Raw genomic sequence first — 23,178 nt, forward strand, 5'->3', positions numbered from 1 at the left:
TACTATCTAGTAGCAGTACTAAATTTACAATTTCTGGACTGTCATTACTTTTGATGAAAATTCTAAACTATATCAATTTATTAAACAATGGTTATTTCTATTTTTTTATGATTCCTATTTTAAATTTCACGCAAACGAAGAATGTTCAATGCAACAGACCAACATTTGTTCAAAAGAGACAGACGATGATGTCACATGATTGACCCAAACATCATGTGCTCACAAAATGGCCACGTCAGCCATTTCTGTACAACGTGATTGCAAACATTGTTCGGCCAACAAGTGTTTGTGATGAGATCCAACGCACACTGACGTCAGAAAACATTGTTTGGTCAAAAGATGTTAGCTGTTCTGTGGTGAGCTAAATGTTACACACAGAAAAAAAAATCCAATAAAGCAAAATAAAAATAATACAATTTTTTTTTGATTGTACTGTCTAGTACTGATACTAAATTTACCATTTCTGAACTATGATTATTTCAAAAGAAAATAACATTTTATTTTTTTATTTTTACATGACTCCTTGTGTACTATGAAAGTTAAACACAGAAAAAAAATCCAATAAAGCTATATCAAAATGATGGAATTGTTTATTGATTGTATTGTACTGTCTAGTATTGGAACTAAATTAATTACCATGAATATCAATTATTTCTATTTTTATATGACTCCTTTTTTATTACAAATGTTAAACACAGCTTTATGAATATAATGATTAATATAAAAAACTTGTGTAGTCTGTACACATTTTTTAAAAAATTTCATTGATATATTTCACTGCCACAGATTCTGTATTTATCGTACACTTTTCTTCATAAAGCAGATAATTTTATCATTATTGTGCTCAGCAGTGTAGTAAATAACTGTTTTGAATTAGATGAAACATTTCAAATTGCATGCTTGCCTATGGTGACATATTGCCAAATCTCTTTTATGAAAGATTAATCAGACTTATAGACATGATAATATTGACATTTTTATCAGTAGTAATGACTAAAATGAGAAATTAACCACAGAAAAGAAAAACTTAAGAAAGCTTTGCACACCTTTAAACTACCAGTAGCCATCTTCAAGTATGTGCTGACTTGGTGATTCCAAAGGCTATTACATGAATTTGTACATACTGTTTTAGAACAAAGTCAAACACTTTACAGTTCAAAATAAGGATGATAGTACTATATGGTCCAGGAATCGAGAATGACATCTTGGAATTGTGACTTCATATCAAAAATGAAAGTCTGTCAATCATTTCGATCCTACATGAATTGGTAGGGGCTAAGGTTTTATTTTGAAATACGTTGCCTCTAAGATGAACAACATGGTAAGTAAATTCTGGTCCAAAAATCCAGAATAATAGTGCAACAACTTTGTATAAAATTGGATTATTCTCATACAATATAATAAAATGTCTCTCTAAAACTAATAATTAAAACTGACCATCTTCAATTGACGGTAGATTATATTTTGTTCTATCATTATTATCATCATTTTTCATATCAATATATTCTGTATCTGATGGTGGAACACTTGCTTCACCATTAAACTCAGGTTTTGTATAAAGTATATTTTCTGTTATAAATTCAGCCACTGTGTGACCTGACCATTCACTTGCCATAAATCCTACATCATCCTGAAAATAAAGATGAAAGAAAAATACATATATACTAATAATACGTGCAAGTATACCTGTAGTAAAAAGTCTTGTTAGGAAACCATTTTGGGCCGCCAAATGATATATTTTCAAATCAATTCAAGAAAATGTTGACCATAATAAAATAACATTCCGTAATAGACACTGTGGGGAAATTACACATTGTTGGGGTTTGTTTTGTAGCCAAAATGCAAGATTTGGGTGACGTTATTATTTATTTTATTCTCAGTAATCTACATTTTATTACCAGTCTAAGAATACCAATCTGTCCTGTATCACCTTCATAAGTTTCAATTTAAACTGGGAGTTATCTTAAAATTGGTTGTTTTTGATTGTAAACTTTTTATTTTGCTTGCATTCTAAGGGCCTGTAGAGCTTTCACAAGACCCAATGGATTGCAGAGAGATGTGGTTACAACATAATGCCAATATTAGATTTGAGTCACAATCTGATTAAAACACAGATCCTATTTCGTTTCGTTTCTTATAGTTCAAAATTTCATTTTACCTGTCTTTACCACACTAGGATCTGGAAAAGTTGTTAGATAAACTATGTTCTGGTTGATGTGAGGGATTAGCCAATCAACCGGTTTGTTGTGGTAAGTTCTTGGCATGCTGTGCACAGTTCTGTGGGTATCCCACTAGAAACATCAACGCTGATTGGTTAATCAAATGTCTGACATCATAGGGTCAAAAGCCACTTGTATGACCCTTGATGTGACCTCCCACTACAACCGGTCAGATCTTCATGTAGTGGAGGCTGTCGAAAGTGTAAAGAAACGTAACGAAATATAGATCTATATTTTAATCAGCTTGATTTGAGTCACTGCATGATTTATCTTGGTAAATAAAGAGAAATGTTTCTAGTACAATGTCCATATTTGATGTTATTGTGGGTTTCTGCATTATTTATCTTGGTAAATAAAGAGAAATATTTCTAGTATCTAATACTCACTTCGTCTGCTCTTTTCAAACCAATACCAGGTAATGTCACATGACTATATTTATTTTTAACCGGTTCTTGGACAGAATTCCTAAGAACAACAAAATTTTAATAACACTATATAATAGAAAAACGATAGAGGCCTGTGTTATGGTAATCTTTCTAAGTTTTTTTTTTCAAAAGTTCAATATCAAAACGGTTACACCAATCACACCTGGAACAATTCTAATCTTTCAAACAGAAAACAACTATAAAATCTAATTGCCAAGCTAAAATAAAATGGATATTTGTGCGCTTACTAGTGATTAAAATATAAATTTTGTGTTTGAAGACAAAAATCACCCCAGCTGATATATAAAAACTAATCTTAAACATTTAACCATTTTTATGCAAGCAAAATAAAAATTATTTTGTGTACTAGTATTTTTACTTACATGTTTACAAGTACTATTCCTACTATACCATGAAAGAAATACTTATAGTTTTGTAATACTCCGTCTATTTCTTTTTGTGTGGCTGTATCATATACCAAATAAAGACAGTCTAAATTTTCTTTTGCATATGGTATCATCTCATAACCATTGTTTATAGTAATCTACAAACAAACATGTATCAATATCAATATCAATCAACAAACCAACATATATGAGTATTAATATTGATCTACAAACCAATCATGGGTTTCCCTATCAAAGAAATCATAACAAATAGTATTTTGACTACGAAATAAATAACTAACGATAAGACAGAATAAATTCTTAAATAGTGTGATAATATTTAAATAGCATAAGCTATGACCCATTTTGATAGAAAATTGTGACTAACGATTCATGCCCCCAATATGAGAATGAAGCTGGTGTATGGTCTGTCGACTGGCAACCTATTTTTAAAAAGCTATACAAGCACAAAATAAACTTACAAATTTAGGAAGAGTCATGGATCGTAAATATTTAGCTAACGATGGTAAATCCATTTTGCCTTTATATTTAACATCTATACAATTTCCATAGCTTTCTGTTATATCCTTACAATGTAATGCCCAAATAGCTGCCATAGATGACTGACTTATTTGGTCAGATTCTCTGTAAAAACAATAGTACATTTGAAAATAGATCTGTTTATAACATTTTTACTACCCTTGCTTTGTTCCTGGATCAGTGCCGTATTATCCTAAAGGCTGACTATTGAAATATTTTTTCAAACAGGTGGAGCCATGTTGGCTCAGTGAATATTGCGCTGGCTCAGGTGCTCCTAGGTTCCCCCTTCTCAGTGGTGCTGGACAGGAGCAAGGAAAAGGTAAGACGTTTCATATATATGAATATGGTGGCATCATTATTGATATGTTTGAAGATTTGTGGTATAGTTGGCAACCTTAGTTCTGGGTATATGTTATAGATTCTTTTTAAAACAAGCCAACAGTGAGGCTGATGTCCCCCACTGAAATCCCAAAATAAATAGATGACACATATTAATTAATAGCACATTTATTTTTTTCAAAAGTATCAAGCAATCAAACTGATTATCAACTATTGATGTAATAAAACTATACACCAAGTTTCATCACTCTCACTTAATTAGAACTAAAGTTATCGTGTCCCAAGGCATCAACCAATCAAATTGCTTATCTCTGCTGACCCTAAGCAGAACATGCTCATCTTCGAACCCCATCAAGGCATTGACCTAATAAACACCTACACCAAGTTTGAACATTCTAGCTCAATTAGAAAGAGAGTTATTGTGTATCAAAAAGTGTGACAGACAGACCGACGGACGTCCGGACAGATGGACCAACAGACCGTAGGCAGACGGACCCATTTTAATTTCAAAGAAAGCCGGGGGACAAAAAGTACTAAACGATATTACGCAATACACATGATATTTTGCGGGGGAAATCATGTTTAAAGCTTGTTGACAAGAACTAAAATGGTGTGTACTATTATATCCACACCTCCAATTTATATTAACAACACAGGTAATGGTTATATTCAACAATAACACACAGAGGTCAAAGATACAATGATGTAAAAGTTTAAAAACAAATCTAATTGATCATGAATAACCATAAATATCCTATTACCAATAAAAGAACCATTATTTCTTTGTGAGTGATATTCAATACTATAAACAAACCAATTAAGAACTGTCAAACAGAAATCCTACACAAACAATAATTTCCTACTCTGTGATTTTTTAAAATAATTTATTGTTTGGATTTTTTTTTAGCAAATCCTGAATAAACATGTCTTCCCACATCTGTTTTTTTAAGTTTATTTCAGGAACATTCTAATTAAATCAATAGTGACTATTTGTCTTCTCATATTAGATTTGATTTAACAATTGTTTACGGTCAATAAAATACAATGGAGGACGGAGTCAGCCTAGCGACCCGGTCTGGTTATCACAACTGTTCATTATTTAGTCGTGAGATTGGAACTAACCATGGTAATTGAGATCTACTGGAATAAATGTTACATGAAACAACCTGGTTTTATCACAGGGCTACTTAGAAAATCTGATTATCAGACAAATTGTGCAATAATTTGATAATCCCCAAACACGAACAAAACAAAGATATTAGATTTTTCCAATCAATAGCAGCCTAGAGAATTGTAGTTCCAACTATATTATCATATACATCATTAAACTAAAGTATGATCAGTTGTGAACACTATCTGCCGAGGGTTGTAGGAACTGATATCAGATAAAGTCTGATAGATCATTGTGTCTAAGCGAGCATAACTAAAACCTCATTTCCTTGATAACGAAGCTAATGTAATAATTATACTTGATAATGCAAAGATCAGAAGGAAATTACATGTGATTATAGAGAATTAACATCTAGTTCACCTTTCGTTTATAGGTACAATATAAATAGACCATTTATCATTTTCAAAATAAGTGAAAAGCCTTTGCATTTTTAAAACCCCAGTGTCTTAAAAGAACATTAATTCAATGTCCAAGTTAACGAGTGGGTGAATTACTTCTCTTAAGACAGAAATAAAATTCATTTTCTTATGACGGTAAACGTGCAGTTATATCCTAATGATGCGACAAAAGAATCAGTCACAGGCTAACATAATACATATAGTTTGTTCTCGGAATAGATACAAATGAGGTACATGTGAAATTTTTAACACCAAAGATTGATGAAGTGCTAATAGCTCTAACTACGTATTGGTATCATATACTAGGTATATTAAAGACATATATTCCTGAACATATTATGATTTGACCAAACTAAGTGTGTCAAATAAACTGTCGAAATTGTACAATTATCTAAAAATAATTTTTTTTATAGTTATTGTTTTAAGAATGAAGACCAAGAAATACTTTTATTTATCATTCAGTCTCTGACAAGTTAATGACTTTTATTTTAGGAGAAGTCCAAAGCTGCTGGTCTCTTGGTACTTTTCCCGATACGCGTATTCCCTAAGGTACTGTCTGTTGAATAAGAAACCTATTGTCAGACGCTATTGGAATTCAATAACTCTTGGAATGATTAACAATAAGTGCTACACCCCGGGACAAACAAACTAAATAATTAAATACTATATCATTAATTACTGATGCCTCTACAAATTAATGGGTTTATCGTGGGCTCTAACTTATTCGCCCACAATGTTCTGTTTAAATGTTCTGTTTAATCAGAATCATTTTAGCCGCAGACGCATGAAAACGTTTAAGCGTAAATCAGATGACTTCTAACAGTAATAGAATTGTTCTTAATGGTTGAAGTATATCTGTCACATGTGATAAATTGCATTACAATTTATACAGCTAACCAGAATATATCATTTCACAGTGGAGACGTGCTTTTGCTTAAAGGGACATTTCTATTTTACATAACTGACACTAAATTTCTTTGAAATACCTAATTTTCTGGCATATACATTTAATGATAGTTAATAACGTCCTCAGTTTTTGCCTATTTTACTAAGCCGATATGTGATCATAAAAATACAGAATCTAGGATGAAGTATTTTCTAAATTAGTTTAATAGACTATATTATAATACTGACCGAAGACTTTCCACTGCATCTCTTTCAGTTGTTACTGCAAAGGCATATTTGTCTTGATAAGCAAAGGCAACTTCCATAAAAATTCTATGTTCTAGAAATATAATATACATACATACAACTTTGATATTGATTAAAGGAGCTCAATCGCTAATATTTTGGACCTGGAAATTGGCACAAATGGGTCGCAACACATATAATAATGTAATATGAATTTATATAAACTGTTTTACATTCAATCGTGTCCGTTTTACTATGAATTGTCATCAGTTATGTTCAGCGAAATACGCCAGAAGTCTTAACCGCAAGCCAGTTTCTAGCGTCTGGTTATTCCAGTCAACACCGATATTATTTATTGCGCATGCTCTCCAAATAAGAACAAGATATCACCGTTTGACATGACTTGTGGAATATGTCTAGCCTCATTCTTTGAGCACCTTGTTACAAATGGCGCTGAAACGCATTATGGTACACGATTCGTGTACCAATGGTAAAATGTTTATTTTGTCTTAATTATTGGATATCAGAAGCCCATCATTTCCAGGTAAGATCACAACACCAATGCTGATTTAAATTGCAAAAAAATTTGTGTTTTCGATGTCGAAGAATTTGGATGATATTAAGTTACAGACTTAGCTCCTTTAAATGATTTAATAATAATTCAATTTTAGGAAATTATATTTAGCCAAAGTTGTGATACAAAATGAACACTTATGTATGTGAATTTTAGACTATGACAATGTATATTTCAAGGAAATATCATCACTTTATCTTCTTTGCACCAAAGGAGCTTTGCGCTAGACAGTACTTCAATGCCAAAGGCTGGAGATTGCCCCTATAGGCATGTCTGACCAAATAGATGCTACCTTTTCCTATTACCATGCTGTCATTGACATAGCCTTTCGATCAAAGACAGCGGATAATATGGCGTATTACAGTTTATATGTTCTTTTTACCATAGACACAAATCTGTCTCCCTGGAGCCAACTTGTAACAGAAGAGATAGTTTTTTTTAAGTATTATTGATATCTCAAATACCATTAATCATGAACTGAATCTCCAATATTTGCTAAAGTGAGATTAGCTTTTGTTTTAATTTCATTTATAACCAATAATCAATTTGATAGTTCTGTTTCTTTCACCAATTTTATTTCACGCCATAGAGATTCACAGAATGATATTTAATTAAAGTTTTAACACAATGTGGTAGGTGCAGATCTTATTGTGAGAAAATAATTTGCAATGTGTAAAACAAATGATGAAAAATGGAAACTTGTGAAACATCTGTGTCTGTAGGTGGACATTTTCACTGCTAATCTCTTTGGTGCGATGTTCGAGTTTTGGATGTTAACTAGATATACCGGTATGCCCACTGGCAGCAATTGTCTGCACAGTCAAGCTGGTGCAATGTTCTCATGGAAGATTATCCACTGATCAACTATATAATTAAACTACCCAAGGTTTGAAAAGATAGGTTGCCAGGCAACAAAACATACGCCCACGGCTGCTAAATCGTCCGAGCGGTCAACAAGTGTTGTCGCATTTAATCTTTTGTAGGTAATGGGGGGAATTTACAAGATAATTTCATACAGATCAGATTATAATTTTCATCCTTTGAGGATTCACAAGGTGCTAGAAACTGAAACTATGGAAGGAATATAAACAAATTTTTGAAATTCAACAGTCTTTTTCGTTTTATTAATCTAATGCATATAAATTTCATACAGATCGGATGATGACGTTCGTCGTTTTAGTGTTTACAAGTGCATTTCCGCAGTTTTGTATTGTTTCTGAATATCCCCTACTTTTTTTAAGAGTATATATAAAAGGTATTCATAGATAATGTATCTTTGATATGTGATTGTAAACATTGTGAATTTAATGGGTATTGGTTACTAACTTGCTACCCTGTATTGAATGAACATTAGCCAATATTGTGTTTTTACTGGTTTCCCTAGTGTATTTAACAGCTACTAACTGATATTGTGTATTTAATAGCCATTAGCTAATATTATGTATTTAATGGGTATTGGTTGCTATTGTGTACTTGCAGATAATGTGCATTGAATGTGTATTAGCATATATTGTGTATTCAATTGTTGCTATGGTGTATTTGATGTGTATCAGCATATATTGTGTATTTAATATTTGCTATTATTATTATTATTATTATTATTGTTCGATTTATATAGCGCTTCATTACACGTGAAGTGTTTCTAAGACATATCACAAACATATACTTCAAACACACAGAAACAATCAAAATCAGGAGAACATAATTAAACACAGCTATTGTGTATTTAATGTGTATTAGCAAATATTGTACATTTAATGTATATTAGAAGATATTGTGTACTAATGGGTATTAGCAGTTATTTTGTATTTAGCAGTCATTAGCAGATATTGTGTATATAATGGGTATTTGTTGCTATGGGTATTTAATGGGTATTGAATGCTTTTGTTTATTTAAAGGGTATTGTTCTCTACTGTGTATTTAATGGGTATTAGCATATATATTTGTGTATTTAATGGGTATTGGTTGCTATTGTGTATTTACTAGTTAAGAGTTATTGACCAATATTGTGGTTCCACTAGGTATCGGTTTCTATCATGGGTAGGTATTAGCTGATATTGTGTATTTAGTGGTTTTTGTCGTCAGAGGTTCATATATACTTATAATAGTATAGGCACGGAAGTTATGGGTATCGGTAGTGATTGTTATATGATTTTGTTATTGTGTACACAATGGGAACTGATTAATAACTTAATTAGCCAAAAAACTTGAGGATATCTGACATAAAGATATATTGCTGAATATTTACTGTTAAAATAACACAGATAACATAAAGGACATACCATATGTTCCAATTGCTTTTTGATAAGAGAAAATAACATCTGTTTTGCCTTTGTTTTTGTCTATCATTTCCTCCATATCTGCTCTATTCTGAATAATGGGCACTTCATGTAGTAATACAAGCCTATAACGTACAAAAATAACATATCATTAATTCATTTATAGACACATGTAACTAAATATTCAAATCATATGTGTAATTCATTTCTGAAATAAAAGGAAATTAAATATAAAATAGACCAACTGGGAATTCTGAATGTATATAATTAATCTGAAAAAAAAGAAGCCAGTTTTTATAACACAGTTACAGGATAAACTGTAAACGATACTCAGTGTGACGCCAAAGAATATCCAATCTGTTAATAAAAGTTAATCTTTATTAGATGTTGGTTTGAAAATTACATATGGCTGTCTCTGGATTCCTAGTAAGCTGTCTTATAATTATGAATATATTTTATTACAAATAAAATATTGTTTCAGTCAGATATGCATTACAAAATAAATCAAATTTAAAAACAATATCAATATGGTATAGTGAATGTTTCAATTTGCAACAACTAAATAAACAGATTAACGATTAGACATTTTAGCATGCATTTTGTACATGTAACAGATCATTAATCAACAATAATAATTGACTGTATATTACAGTAAATAACAACATTGTTTTGCGACTAAAGCTTAAATTACACCGAAAAACTAGAATATACCCTTTTCACATTAACAAAGTTTGCCTTGCCATGGTATACATACCAATATAAGCTGAAATTAAGAGCATATTAAAATCATTTTTTTTTTAATTTTGACCATCCTCGAATTCAGACATGTTTTGACACTAATCTAATATTTAAGAGAGTTCAAACTGTAACTACTATAACGAAACAAAAAATCAATTTTGAAAACATTGATGAAAAATAAGGGAAAAAAAACATTTAAAAAATGGAATTAAGTATTGTGCAGATTGTTCAACTGAATTGGTGGTTCCCCCTTGTCAGTGATGCGGGACGGAGGGTCTGACAAGGACAGCTGTCTAGTCGTTTGGATGGAACGAAAAACCGAGGTCCTGTGTATACATTGGAATGCACGTAAAAGATCCCTTGGCAGTTGGAATTCGATTTAAGAGTAGGCAATAGTGCTGCTGCCCGGGCAAAATTTCCCTCATAGCACACTGTATGCCGTATGCCCGTCTTCATTAGCCCAGTATAGGAGCAGAACAGTAGGACGTTAAAGCCCATTTCATTTCATTTCATTTCAACTGAATTGGGATATTTTGCAGAAAATGTTATATAATTGGCTTATTACCAGGAGTTTTATTTGGCATGGGTAAACATTTTTATTATCCATGTATTATAATGTATCATCAAAACAAAATTGTATAAATACTAAGCACAGATGCTGGACCCACATGGGAATCTGTTACTTAACACTATAGAGCAAGAGAGCAAGGGCAGACAGTTGGACATGGGTTAGTGAAGCAGTGGAACCCTTTGTTATAAAAGTCTTAATTTAATTTAATAATTGTGTCTAGTCAGTTATCAATAGATCCAAATTCATCTATTTATTTAAATGTCATTAACTGTTACTTTATATAATTTAAATCGTAGAATTACATCCTAATAGCTACAGTGAGTCTCTCTACGAACTAGTTACACTGGTTTCAAATATAGTGCATCTGAATATAACTTTGGTTGTTTTAGCTTATTTGGGATCAAGAAATACTGTGTACAGGCGAATGACTATTTTTACCACTCGAAAATGCTACCAAGCACTTCTTCAAACTTTCATTTATTCAGAATTTTATTATCATTTGTGAAAAATACCACAAGCCAATTATGCTAAAGGACATATATTTGAATGATTGTGAAATCTACAAACAAAAAAAATTGCTTGATAATAAAGTAATCTGCAATACACTAAAATTATACTTTTGAAGAAAAGTAGTAGACATGGAAGATCTATGTTTCTTAAATATGCCCCCAAAACAAAAACCCAGGTGCCCTATCAGATATGACCAATCTATGCCCGATAGTACTTTGAGTTGTTGTTAGTTAGTTGTATTTTACGTCCCGCTTCCACCGAGGTGATATCGCAGACAAGTACTTTGAGTAAGAAATAATAAATATATAGATCAAGAAGTAAGTTCACCATACTGATCATATCTAAATATTTAATGTTAATCTGATACGGATCAATTTTCTAGACAAATTTAAAGTACTTCTTAATCAGCTTTTATATCTCTCAAATTTCTTTGACCTATATTTTGATTATCTGTTAATCAAATAAATCTGTATTGTAAAGGTCAGCATATTATGACATATTATACATATGTATAGATATAGTATTAAAATTCTATGAATATTTTATTAATATAGCCCGAACAGTGTTTACTACATGTGGCAAATAATAAAATTCATATTTTACAAGGTTTTCTGATTTGTCCTTGGCACAGATCATAATATAAATAATAAAGATTAGTGCAGTCTTCTGGTAGAGAAAATAAAAAACTACATTTGATATCGATACATTCCGGTCATAATAACAAGCTTTGGTACATGAGTTAATGTCTGATAGTGTAACAGTTGTTTAATCTGATTCAGTTAAACATACATTATGCAAGATCCAAATCTGCCTATTGCAGATCTTTCTTTAGGCCTGAAATGTTATCTAAATTATTAATTAGACATTTATTAACTTATCCAGACCATATTCAACTCTCGATACCATCGCTTGCCGGCGATATTTAGCGGATTGGAATACATTTTTAGAAAAATAATTAAATCAATAAATGGATATTCGAGACTTTGTTTTGTATCTTACCGACTTTAGTAATGATGATCGAGGCTAGCCTAAAATCTAAAAGCTAATATCTTGGTTCAGAGTGGAGCAATTTGACTGAAATTTTCAGCATATTCTATTTACATTATCTATTTTTTAACTATTATAGCGAGAACAGTCAACTCTTTATCTAATCTCCCATAATTCCCTTTTAATTAAATAAAATATCGCTTGAATCAAAGTGGCACCAGATGTTATGAATAGGGTAAACATTCTTTGAGTGACAATCAATGACTAATAATAAGAAAATGAAAGAACACTAGCAAAGTTGATGGTGAAAAACTTGTTCAAGTTTAGTTTTACCAATGAATATTTTATTCTACAAAAAACAAATGGCCAACACAATGCTAATAAATTCTATTGCAATCATTATTAATTAATGTATCATTTACAACCATAAAACAGTTCCCTTTTGTTTGCAAGGGGGCACCCCTGATTCCTTCACAAGTGATCAAATTTCAAAATTGACCTGTACAGACTTCCACTAATCTTTGAATGTGAGAAAATAGAATGTATAGAGGTAATGATCCAGGACAAAATCGAAATTGACCTACCCCCCACTCCCCCTATGGTTTGGTTATACAAAATGCTCTTTTTAATGCAAAACATGTGATATTCACATTTGATATTCAGAATATCTTTGCTACCATGAAAATACAATCTGAATATATCTAAATGACTTAGGTGTCAACATAGACACCATAATTCCCATCATAAAAGGATGAGTAGTGTTTTATTTGACCATGTATTTTTAGCCAGAGGTGGTTTTCTCAGATACCAACAGGTAAACTTAGTGTTAGACCTTTTTCAGACAATAACTTTTTTCCATGTCTGTGCTGTATTGAAATAACCTGACCATCCCAATTTCCTATAAGTATTGTCATTTGTATTATGTAATACAATAAAATAACTACCATATTATCTTATAATGAAGATATTGTAATATAATATATTGAAGGAATCTATAGTTTACTTACTGTAAGACATTAGACATAATAGAATTAACATCAAACATTGTCTCAAGGTCCAATATAAGTAATTCTTCTCCATCTCTGAAATGATATTGTTACAAATATATATTTTTTTTTTATAGAATTAAGATTTAAAAAAAATCAAATCTAAAGTCATTCACCCTGTGTATTGAATTATATTTATTGTACATATTTCATATAGTGTGTGTGTGTGTGCCTCTAATGTGTATTTATTGAATATTTTGTAGATATCTTGTGTATTTGAATCTTGTGTACCTACACACAGATCAGCAGTGAATATGCTATAATCACTGATAGGGATGACATTGGTGTGGCTTGACAAACTCTCAATATTAACTTTTTTCCTTCTGCAAATTAAATTTTCAAACATTTTTTTCAAGTATTAAAAAAATTAATAAAGGTGTTTTAAGTATATCCAGATAAAAAAATATTTCCTATTTAGTGTAAATTGGTATATAAAATGAGTAAAAGGCGCCATTCTGCCCAAACCAATTTACATTACAACCATGAAGCCAATGATTGATGCCTCATGATCTGACGTCACATGTTGAACTTATAAAGTCAGTCATCTTATACAGAGTTATTGACAAGGTTTACATTAATCATCCTTAAAACCAAATTTAGCAAACTCATCACGAGACTTAAAACAATAGATGTAGTCAAAGACTACGCCTATACACCAATCAAATGCCCGTGTGGACATATTACAAATTGATAGGAAGGGGAAGAACACTCTGTCTCAATTCTCTCCTTTCTCCACCGCCAGATGATAGATACTGGACATCTCAGCTCGTCTGGGATTTCATTGAGGATATAGGTATGACCAAACACATATAATGATAAAACTAATCAATTAAAATACACTCAGTAGGGCGGAGCGCAAAAAGGTCCCCTAGAGGGTAACGCCAATCGCCCAACACTACTAATAACATTGTACGCAACAATGTCTCCTAGAGAGAAGAGTGACCCATTTTGGTAACCAAACTAATTAATTAAAAACAGAGAGCAGGCGGGACGCAAAACGGTCCCCACGAGGGAAATGTTCTACCCTGCACAAACCAATTAAATTAACCTAAGCAGGGTGGTGCGCAATAATGTCCCCAAAAGAGGGTAACGCAAAGCACCTTGCACCCCATATTATTATATTATATCAAATATATACTTAAATAATGATTGATTTTACATCCATGTCATTTTTTATAATGTTGTATTGTACTTACAAATGAAATTGAAATAAAGAACTTTTTTTTTAACTATTTTTATATACACGATCGACCGTATGAATTTACAATTAAGAATGCCATATTGAATTTAGTACTTTACTTTACTTTACCCTATTTTTATTTTATTTTTACTTTACTATTTTTTTTTTTACCTAATTAGTTTATTATTAGTTTCTACCCCACTCCTCCCCCCCCCCCCCCTTACTAGACGAAACATAACCATTATAAGACCAGATACTCTCTTTCTTCTTTCTCTCTTTTCAGGTGCTGGATTCTTCCTTCAGAGAAACAATAAACAAAAGGAACGAATAACAAAATGAAGACGAAATCAACCACATACCATGTCTAAATGTTCGTCTGCTTTGTCAAATGTCGGTATTGCGTGCATGTCTGTAAATGTTTGTGCTTGTCTAAATGTTTGTCCATATTCATGTCTGTTTTGTCACAAATTCGTCTGTTGTCAATGTCTACTGGCACTTCTTTATTCTTTGCACCACTTATCTCATGTCTCGTCCTGTTATCTATTGTCTTCTGTATATACAGTGCACTCTGTCACATCCGACATCGTACGGGATCGTTACAATATGTCGGATTACGCAGAGTGTCGGAATACCCAGTTTTCTCAAAACCGGAAAAATTGGAACTTATAATGTAGCCTTCGAATATAGAACTTCGAATCACCAGAATGTTATTCCCTTTAAAAATGATAAACCTTTCTGTACATTCAAAATTTTATTACATTACTTTTTATTTCATTTAATATGCGTAGGCATTTTGAATAGGTCAAATCTGTCATTAATTTGTCTTCTTCGCCATCTTAAGTTGATCGCACGCTTGTCTTTGCTATCACGTGTTCATTGATAATTGGGCGTACTCAATTGAACGTTCCGGAATTGAATTCTCTCAATCCCAAAAATATTGACAATCGAGTGAAAATGGGTACTTCGGGCTACAACGCATGCATCGACTGGATATATAAATATCTCATCCAACCATGCAGCCGAAACCTGTTCGTCGTGTTTAATTACGTCAGAATTCTACTCACACCACCTCCGTCGTCGGGACTAACAGAACTGTGACAGGACTGACTTCCGCGTCACTCGATTGCAATTCTGTCAATTTGGGACGTTCCGGACTGTGAATCAAGCATCGTCACACGGTTCGAAGACATCTGTAGGGTGACCAAACTTATAGGTTATTCAGGTTCAATCGGCATGCGCAACGAATGTTTCCAACAGGTGCGAGGAATATTTTTACGACTGTGAATTCGGGGGAAAATTCGTGGATATTCTTGAGTATTTGTCACAACTGTCGTACAAGAGATAAAAATTATCAAAGTAATCAACAAAGACCCACGGTAGCGTATATATATATAAACCTAACTATCCTTTTTCCACTAATCACAATGTAAATATTTCACTATGTATATATAACATGTAATTGTCTGCGATATCACCTCGGTGGAAGCGGACGTTAAATAAAGCTATTTCACACATACAGAGTTATTAGAAGGCTTTTGTAATACGTCTGTGAAACAGATTGGCGTAACTAATGTGTATCTTGTTTACCAGATATTTTTATATTTTGTTTATATGACGTTTATTTTGTTTATCTAATGTGTATCTTGTGTACCACATATGTATTTTGTTTATCTAATGTGTATCTTGTTTATCTAATGTGTATCTTGTTTATCTGATGAGTATTTATTTCATCTAAATGTGTATCTTGTTTATCTGATGAGTATTTAGTTCATCTAAATGTGTATCTTGTTTATCACATTTCTCAATGATTTATGAAAAGGAGCATTGTCTTGGTGGAACAGGACGCCTTTAATGAGCATTCCCCCGTCGCTTAGCTTTGATAGCTTCACGCAACTGTCTCAGTAGGTCACCATAATATCTTCCATTGATAGTCTGGCTCTTTTCAAGATAGTCAATCAGCAGAATACCATTGCAATCCCAAATGACTAAAGTCATCACCCTCTCAGCAGAAGGAACTGACTTGGCTGGTTGAAAGTGATGAATCCAGGTCTCATCCATGGTTACAAATCTGTCCCAAAATTTATCAGCATCGATTTAAAATGGCACAGATTGTCACGTGAAGTCGGGAATCTGACATATTTCTGATCCGGAGTCAAGAGCTTTGGCACCCATCTTGCAGAAACCTTTGTCATTCCCAACTTGTTGGAGATAATGTGGTCAACCCTCTCATGAGAGATGCCCACAACACTGGCAATATGTGAGTGGTCAATAGCCAGTTTTGTCCATTTCTGGTGATTTCAATGGGTAGGTTCACAAGACGGTCTGTTAGGAAGACAATAAAAACACTACATTTGCAGTTCTTATGTCTATGATTCATTCATTCATTGAACTTGTTGGTGGTAACAGTTTGTTTCAATCTAATTGATTTATCCTTTTTAGTTTAGACTTAAAACTTTCCAGCAAGCCCTCATAATTGAAAAACAAAACTGTTATCTATAACTTGAAGAGAACTCAAAAACAATAATTTTTCTTACTGATGGGCAAGGTTATTGTATAAGCCTTCCTGCTCTTATTAATGAAAAACAACAAACCAAAAGATAGCTTGCCAGCCATCCATAAAGTTTGTTGCATTGCAAACTTTAGGAGAGTGAAAAGTAAAATTTTTATACTGTATAACATCATTGACGTGTTGGCCTGGAAGTAATCCACAGAAATTGTTGAAGTTCGTTAAGATTCTTCTTAACAATAATCGAAACAAAGCAATCAAATGAATGGGGTTTAACATCCTTCTTTTCCAATGCTGACTTGACTAATGAAGATGCACCTCATACAGTGTGCCATTAGTGACATTTTGCCTAGACAGAAGAACTACTGCCTACTCTTATTTCGAATTCCAATTGTCAAAGGCTCTTGACGAACATTCTCAGCCAAAACAGGGAGCGATCCAAAGACCTCTTGGTTAGTTAACCAGCTAGTGGCTCTCTTGATACCAAGAGCATATATTTAAAAGAGATAAAATGAAATGAAATGTGCTTTAATGTCCTACTGTTTTGCTCCGACTGGAACAGTCATAACATATTACAAAGAGATGTAAACCGGATGATAACTTTTGTCGTTAGACAATTCACATGATTCTACAAAGTGATCAAGGGCAATAACTATGGCAATTATTATATACAATCATTGAAATTCAAGAGGCTTCTTCATTACATTAATGAAATGAAATAAATGAAATAAATTTTAAAATTTCAAATGATAATTGTATTCTGTAGATTGTACACAAGAATTGTGGATGTTGGACGTACAGGGACAATGTATGACCGCATTTCCATGTGGGCGTATAAAAATTATATACCATTAGATTCTCACTGCAGAAACAATGTATCAATTTACTCTTCATACTAAATTGGAAAATTGTGAATTTTCATGATATATTATTTTTTTGTGAATGAACGTGATCAGACCATAATTGAACAGGCTGTCATGTGAAAAGTAATTACCAAAGCTGACAATTCCCCAATGGCCTCTATAGTTACTACGTGGAAAATCATTTAAAATGGAAATCACAGCAAAGGTCACGAAGCATCATCAATAACCATTTATGAAAAGACACTTTTGCTAATGTGGAAAAAAAGGACAAGAAAATTAATGTGATCGGCTAAAAATGGTAATAGATTGTGTACCATGTGGGTTAAATGCCTTTTCTGTCGTAATCCTTTTAATCATCTCAATCTTATTAGAAGGACACTCCATGCTTTATATTTAATCTCTGAATGCTATATCATTAAACCACTTCAAATAAAATGTTTATTACCCAAGAAGGAAATACTCGGTTCTAATAGAGAAGCAATAAAATGCAGATGAACATGATGTAAATATTGATTGACTAAATCAATTTGTTCATAGAAAAATTTAAGCTTTACTGTCCACCTAATCCCCACCCTGCTACTCAAAAATTTCAATATTTTAAAAACTAATATGGACACTAACAATTGGAAATACATAAAATGGTAAATTAACTTTCTAAATCTAATTGTCAATTATGTCATTTCATGATGAAAAGGTTCTTTTACTGGCTTGAATTTATGTGGGAGAATGAGACTTTCAAATTCAGTTCACTTTAATCCATTATTTGACATACCATGATCAGAGGCTTGAAAGTCACAAAGAGAAATGCCTGTAGAAGGATGACTTAGCACTTGAGAGATGTATAGAGAGAGTACAATTAGTTAGAAGAATAGCTACTGAATGCTTTGAATTGAACATTTATTTCCTCAGTAGCCATACTAGTGTCAGTACTTCATCTTTAATGTTAGAGTGTACTTAATCTGTAACTATTATGGGCTAATGCTTTTTATCATGATCATGCATTGTTTAATTTGTATATGAACTTGGTTTAGGAGCTTGAGACTAATTCATCTAATTCTTGTTAACTGTACTCATATCATAGTTCCCATTTAGAAATTATTCTACCCATGTAAAAAGCAGATACTACTGAAATTATTACAGATGAGAAATTTATTCACGACACTAACGAAATTCGTTTAATATTGGTCTAATAGAGCTACTATAAGGTTTGATTTGTGTTTTAAGGTAAAACAATCTGTATTTCAGGTCAGGCAGTTTTGAGAACATTTCACTATTAAATAAGGGAAAAAAAATGTTCTTTAATCTCCTGTATCAAAGTCCTGAATTTTGACCACATTAAAGATATATTATGTAATATTTAGATAAAAAAAATGACCATTATAGTTTAAAAATAGATAATGAATATATTTAAAATTTCATTCAAATTACTTTATTCTGTGTGAAGTTATGACTTTTTGAAGATGTACTTGACAATCCAGGCTAAGTCTTGATTATCCAATTTATTATTAATTCTTTAAATTTCACGGATGTTCTAATTCAGCCATCGATAGTCTAGAGTCATGTCATACATTGAATAAATGTCTAAATATTAGTTTATATAATATTTGAAACCAAATAAAGACCTGCAATAGGCAGATTTAGTTCTTACATAATGCATGTTTAAGTAGACATTTATTTAATCTCGTATCACTTTACTTTATCCAACTATTTTACTGCTCAACTTCCAAATATCCGTAATTGATCTATTTGTGACAAACTTTGAAAGATGAGGCTTATAAAAATCTTTTGGTCTAAAAACACACCTATCTATTATCTCCATAAACGAGATTTTAATATCACACATAATTTAATATCATAAATATTTGATGATTAAGGATATTGATTTCCATCCAACAAACCTATTAAATTTTCTGCTTTGCATCTAATATCATCTATTATAGTATATATGCATGGTGCCATGTAACTCTATATGACGCACTAATCAGATATATGCTTATAATCAGTGTATGGGGATTTGTAAGGCAATGTTCCCTCCATGGCATTTTGTCCAGCATATAATTCTCTTTTATTAGGGTTTTTAAAATAAATTATAAATGTCAGTTACTGACATTTTGTCGGGTTACTCGGGTACATCTGATTATCAGATTATGAAACATTATTTTGTCATTGCATAAAACATTATTTTGTCATTTGCATAAAACATAATATTTTACAACATAATATTAGGTATTTTAATGACAAGTGATATGTCTAGAAATAGTAAGCCTGTATCCTCGTGTTTGTTGTTGTACCTTACCTGTACGTATAAATAGAGTGTTCAATGCCATTTTTTTGACATATTGTTGGTAAATTGGTGCCATCGACTCTACAATCCACCTGGAATTGACATAAATAAGAATCAATAAATTATTTTAATATATTATGATTTGTAAATGGCAGAAACATAGCCAAATATCTCTCCTACATTAATTTTATCCATAAAAATTGAATAAACAATGCCTGGGGCATAATGGACTGTCGGATTATTGACAATTAATGTAACAAAATAGATAAACACAACAAAGAACAACATGACAGATCACTGAAGCATAAAAACGGTTTCAATCACTTACTATTCCAGACACAACACCATATACAGCTAAATATTCGGCAGATTTATCAAATTCTTTAAAAAAGTGACGTATTCTTGCTACTTCTGAAACCCAAAATTAAACATAATTAAACCAATTGTATTTTAACAATGCACTACAATTTCATGATAAACAAGCCAACAGTGAGGCTACTTCCCCCTGTCGCAATCCCAAAATAAATAGATGACACCGATTAATTAATTGCACATTTATCTTTTTCAAAAGTATCGAGCAATCAAACTGATATCTGTACTTAGTCTAAGCCAAAAATGTTTCCCGATCAAACTCAATCAAGGTTTTGATGTACCTGGTAGTGAAACTATATACTAAGTTTCGTCACTCTCCATCAGCTAGAATCAAAGTTATTTTGTCCCAAAGCATCGACCAATGAAATTGCTTAGCTCTGCTTGACTTTAGCGGAAAATGTTAATTATTGAACTCAGTCAAGACATTCACCTAATGAACATCTACATCAAGTTCAAACATTCTACTTCAATTGTTATGGTCCAAAGTCTTGTCCAATCAGATTGAAGTCTCTACCTAGCCTAAACAGAAAGTGCTCATCATCGAACTTAGTCAAAGTATTGATATAATGACTCTATACTCTGAGCTTCATCACACTCACCCAATTAGAACCAAAGTCATTGCGTCCCAAAGCATCACCCATTCAAATTGCTTATCTCTGCTTACCCTAAGCAGAACTCCATCAAGGCATTCACCTAATAAACACCTACACCAAGTTTGAATATTCTAGCTCAATTAGGAGAAGAGTTATTGGGTCCCTGACAGACAGACTGACAAACGGACGGACATACCCATTTTAATAGTCCCATGCCTAATCTGGAATAGATAATGACTGAGGATGTTTTCTTAATCTTTAACAATTGCACAAAAAAAGATTTAATCACGATTCATAAGCCTATGATAGAACGTTATTGGAACTATGACATTTTATAAAAAATTGAAGTTTGTTGATTGGTGCACAGTTGTCTACAGAACATGCAAACCATGTTTTATGCCTATTGTACTTGCATTGGCAGAGTCTTAAGCTTTTTGCACAGAGCATCTCCCCCAAGAAGAAGAATAACAACAACAACAGGATGAGTTCCTCGTCCAGAAATGAATTTCGACAAAATTGTTTGGATGTTACATTGCAGATGCTAATGAGGTGGTAGTTGTAATGGTTTAACAATATCAAATTTATGCTATAAATGTGGGTGTAGTTTGTTCATTCCAATATCAATCCTACAGAGAACCAATGTATATTCTCAACCCTACCATTGCAAATTAATAGGATTCATAATATTGAGAAATGTATATACCCCAAAAGCTATTTATTCCCTTATTAATATTCAAATACTTTGAATAATTGTCTCAATCTTTATTTCTGTTTCTGATTTGTTGTTTTTTTCATTGCATGAATAACTTAAGAAATCTAAATCTCTTGATACACAAATGATTAATGCAACATCTTTATCTTATGAATATTTCATATTTTTACAATACATGTGCATGTACAATCATATTTTGTCACAGGGAATTAGTTTTTATTTTCTAAATAAATATCTGGTTCTGAAAAGTCTTAAGTGGCTAGAATTTTGGTAGAGGAGTGGAAGCAGCCACATATGTTAGGGGAATAGAAGTTCTTGTGACAAACAAGTTAGGATATTTTTGGTTCTTTACGGCCTTGAATTTCAGTTTGGCAAAAACTTGTTAAGCAATTGTTCTCATTTTTATTAAATTTTCAACACACTTCTCATGGATCAAGCACACAGAACATTGAATCTTGATTATCCAAAAATAATTAAAACAAAGTTCAGTGAAATTAAGTAAAAAAAAAAAGAGCAAATGTTTTTAAATTATCAATATCCAATGAAACGAATGTTCAAAAACATAAGACAACTACAAATAATGCCATTTTTCAAATGACAATCACCAATTGTTGGGCCTAATTTTGTAACAGATTCGATCACAGTCAACAGATCTTAAAAGAAAACAGACAGAGTGGGCAAAGAAACTGTAGAGAAAGAGAAATGTCATTTAACGTCAATGCCAAGATTAACATATGGTACAATATTATTTCAATACTTTGCTTGAGCATACAGGTCTTTACAGGTGGGTGGAAAGCAGAGGATGTAGCAAAAACCAATGAGGTTGGGCAGACAAACCTACTCCTCTTTACGTCCAAGCGTGGAATCAAAATCATACCACTTGACTCAATGACAGACCTTATGATCTAAAGGACACTCGTTCAAAGAAACTGGAGACTACAGACCACAAGCTAACAATATCTCAGACTATCAATCTGTCATAGTTTGCCTATAAGAACCAATAATAACAATGCTCCGACTATTTCTCATAATGAAATAAAAGCTTGCCTCAATTCTTTCAATTCTTAAGATGAGAAAAATAATGGAAACTATTTTTTATTATCTCATATCTATTTTGAATAATCAATTTTGCAATTTTCTTATTTTCTTTAAGACTCTCATAGAGTTCATCCATCAACATCAATATTTATTGTGAAACATATCCCAAAAACTTTTGGTAAAGCAACAATTTTGTCACACAACAATTGCATTTAAGTGGACATTAACAAATATAAATGTATGCTTTTCTTGAGAGGAACTAAAGAAGGAAAAGTATTAAATTAAATAGACTTGGATAGTTTGACTTGATTTAGAT

General features: G+C 32.1%; 1 protein-coding gene and 1 long non-coding RNA gene across 2 annotated transcripts in view; one reads left to right on the plus strand and one right to left on the minus strand.

The window, feature by feature from the left end:
* The window catches only part of LOC126822199 (thioredoxin domain-containing protein 16), a 56,052-nt gene that overhangs the window by 24,552 nt on the left and 8,322 nt on the right, over positions 1-23,178 (minus strand). The window contains exons 2-10 of the mRNA XM_050550945.2: positions 20,476-20,558; positions 20,160-20,239; positions 13,276-13,350; positions 9,466-9,587; positions 6,613-6,703; positions 3,513-3,675; positions 3,028-3,188; positions 2,606-2,684; positions 1,438-1,630 (exon numbers count right to left, since the gene is read on the minus strand). Of these exons, the coding sequence (XP_050406902.1) occupies positions 1,438-1,630; positions 2,606-2,684; positions 3,028-3,188; positions 3,513-3,675; positions 6,613-6,703; positions 9,466-9,587; positions 13,276-13,350; positions 20,160-20,239; positions 20,476-20,558 (1,047 nt within the window). The remainder of the gene's footprint in view (positions 1-1,437; positions 1,631-2,605; positions 2,685-3,027; positions 3,189-3,512; positions 3,676-6,612; positions 6,704-9,465; positions 9,588-13,275; positions 13,351-20,159; positions 20,240-20,475; positions 20,559-23,178) is intronic.
* Positions 249-16,167, plus strand: LOC126822204 (uncharacterized). Its single transcript, XR_007680720.2, has 3 exons — positions 249-356; positions 3,799-3,889; positions 14,778-16,167. It is a non-coding gene; the product is annotated as an uncharacterized LOC126822204 (long non-coding RNA).

The sequence above is a fragment of the Patella vulgata genome, chromosome 5, assembly GCF_932274485.2.
Source record: "Patella vulgata chromosome 5, xgPatVulg1.2, whole genome shotgun sequence".
Taxonomy (NCBI): domain Eukaryota; kingdom Metazoa; phylum Mollusca; class Gastropoda; family Patellidae; genus Patella; species Patella vulgata.